This window comes from Babylonia areolata, chromosome 29 (assembly GCF_041734735.1).
Source record: "Babylonia areolata isolate BAREFJ2019XMU chromosome 29, ASM4173473v1, whole genome shotgun sequence".
Lineage (NCBI taxonomy): Eukaryota > Metazoa > Mollusca > Gastropoda > Neogastropoda > Buccinidae > Babylonia > Babylonia areolata.
This window is the reverse complement of record NC_134904.1, coordinates 12,828,220-12,830,719: the sequence shown is the minus strand read 5'-3', so window position 1 is coordinate 12,830,719 and position 2,500 is coordinate 12,828,220. Positions and strand designations below refer to the sequence as shown.

The 2,500-nt window shown below is 41.8% G+C and overlaps 1 protein-coding gene across 1 annotated transcript in view; it reads right to left on the bottom strand.

The window, feature by feature from the left end:
• Nucleotides 1–2,500, bottom strand: part of LOC143274793 (retinal-binding protein-like) — an 89,626-nt gene that overhangs the window by 17,500 nt on the left and 69,626 nt on the right. The window contains 2 exon segments of the mRNA XM_076578721.1: nucleotides 1,394–1,474; nucleotides 2,373–2,448. Of these exon segments, the coding sequence (XP_076434836.1) occupies nucleotides 1,394–1,474; nucleotides 2,373–2,448 (157 nt within the window).

Sequence of the window (2,500 nt, the reverse complement as noted above, 5' to 3'; positions counted from 1 at the left end):
ATTGTTGTCTTTTTTTATTGACTTATTTATTTTATTTTATTTATTTATTTATTTATTTTTTTGTACGCTTACAGTTGACTTCATCAAGTTTTTGCGCTTTATAAATATTATCATTATTAGTAGTTCCTTTTTATGTATTTATTTATTTATTTAGTTATTTCTTTTTATTTTATTCATTTATTTATTTTATTTTCTTATTTATTTATTTTTGTTATTCTGTTTTATTTTATTATTTTATTTTATTCTTTTTTTTACATTTAATTTTTATTTAATCTTTATTATTTTTTTTTTCCTCAAGGCCTAAGCGCGTTGGGTTACGCTGCTGGTCAGGCATCTGCTTGGCAGATGTGGTGCCGGTGTAGCGTATATGGATTTACCCGAACGCAGTGACGCCTCCTTGAGCTACTGATACTGATACTGATACTGACACTGCCAAGCAGTTGCCTGAGCACAACACAACACAACACAGCACAACACAACACAACGCAACACAACACAACACAACACAACACAACGCAACACAACACAACACAACACAACGCAACACAACACAACACAGCACAACACAACACAACACAACACAACACGATCCAGGAATGCTTCTCAATGATGCTGCCGCTACTAGGGAGGAAGGTGGCAGAATGGTTAAGACGCTCAGCTGTCAATACAGAGAGTCCGTGAGGGTGTGGGTTCGAATCCCGCTCTCGCCCTTTCTCCAAAGTTTGACTGGAAATCAAAACTGAGCGTCTAGTCTTTCACATGAGACGATAAACCCGAGGTCCCGTGTGCAGCACTGCACTTAGCGCACTGAAAAAGAACCCATGGCGACGAGAGTGTTGTTCTCTGGCAAAAAAAATATGTAAAAAGAAATCCACGCTGATAGGTACATATATACATATATATATATTAGCATGCACTCAAGGCCTGACAAGCGCGTTGGGTTATGCTGCTGTCAGGCATCTGCCTAGCAGATGTGGTGTAGCGTATATGGATTTGTCCGAACGCAGTGACGCCTCCTTGAGCTACTGATACTGATACTGATACTGCCAAGCAGTTGCCTGAGCACAACACAACACAACGCAACGCAACGCAACGCAACGCAACGCAACATAACACAACACAACACAACACAACACAACACAACACAACACAACACAACACAGCACAGCACAACACAGCACAACACAGTTTGTTTCAGTTTCAGTAGCTCAAGGAGGCGTCACTGCGTTCGGACAAGCCATATATACGCTACACCACATCACAACGCAACACAACGCAACGCAACGCAACCCAACCCAACACAACGCAACGCAACGCAACGCAATACAACACAACACAACACAACGCAACACAACACGATCCAGAAATGCTTCTCAATGATGCTACTGCTCACCATTGACGACGAACAGCCTCTTCATCATCTCCGGGTAGTTGTCCTCCAGAACTTTGACCAGGTGAAGGTACATCTGCAGACCTGAAATTATGTTGGCATAATTATAGTATTCCATCCATCCATCCATCCTTCCATCCATCCATCCATCCATCCATCAATCAATCAATCAGTCGATCAATCAATAATAAATCGATCACGATCAATCAATAATGATAATAATAACAATATACAGGCTTATATAGCGCAGTACCCCTATTTTAAATGGGCTTCACCGCGCTTTACAATAAGATATACAAATTTAAGACTAAGTGACATAAAAATATGTAACCGCCCCCCCTCCCCCCCCAAAAAAAAAAAGAAAAAAGAAAAAAAAAAGATTAAGACTAAAAACTGATCAATAAATAAATAAACAGACATAATCTCACATCACAGAGTTTTGTATGCGCTGAAGGGACTGAATGGATGAAGCAGGCAAACCAGTCAATAGAGAGTTACAGTAGTCAAGGCGAGAGAGAATGAGAGAAACGACAAGTCTAGATGTTGCGTCAGTGGACAGATATTTCCGGACGGAACTGATGATTTAACATAGTTAGGACATCACTTGCTAACCACATGCGAACAAGAGCAATCGTTTAGTTGCGGTGGCTGTAAAAGACTTGGGGACCTTAACTCACTCAGTACGGCCAGTCGACTCTTTCGAGTTAACTCTCTCCATACGAACGGCGAAAGAGACGACGTTAACAGCGTTTCACCCCAATAATATTATTATTACCATCGTCAAAATATTGCAAGCGGAAGGCTCTTATACTGAAGACGTGAATGTTGACAAAGAATACCACAATTCTGACGACGGAAGCTAAAGGTTGGGTCATTCAGACACCCACTGGACATCCGAGGGGTCTGTGTAGAGGAGAAGAGAGGACTGGCCGTACTGAGTGAGTTAAAACTTTCCAACACATCGTGTTGTGTCAGTAGTTACCTGGTCTCCACAGCATTTTGCTGCTGACTCCTTCCATGTCGAAAATCACCGTCAGGCCGTCCACCCGGTGCCCTCTCTGAAACACACACACACACATACACACGCGCGCGTGCGCGCATGCAAGCACG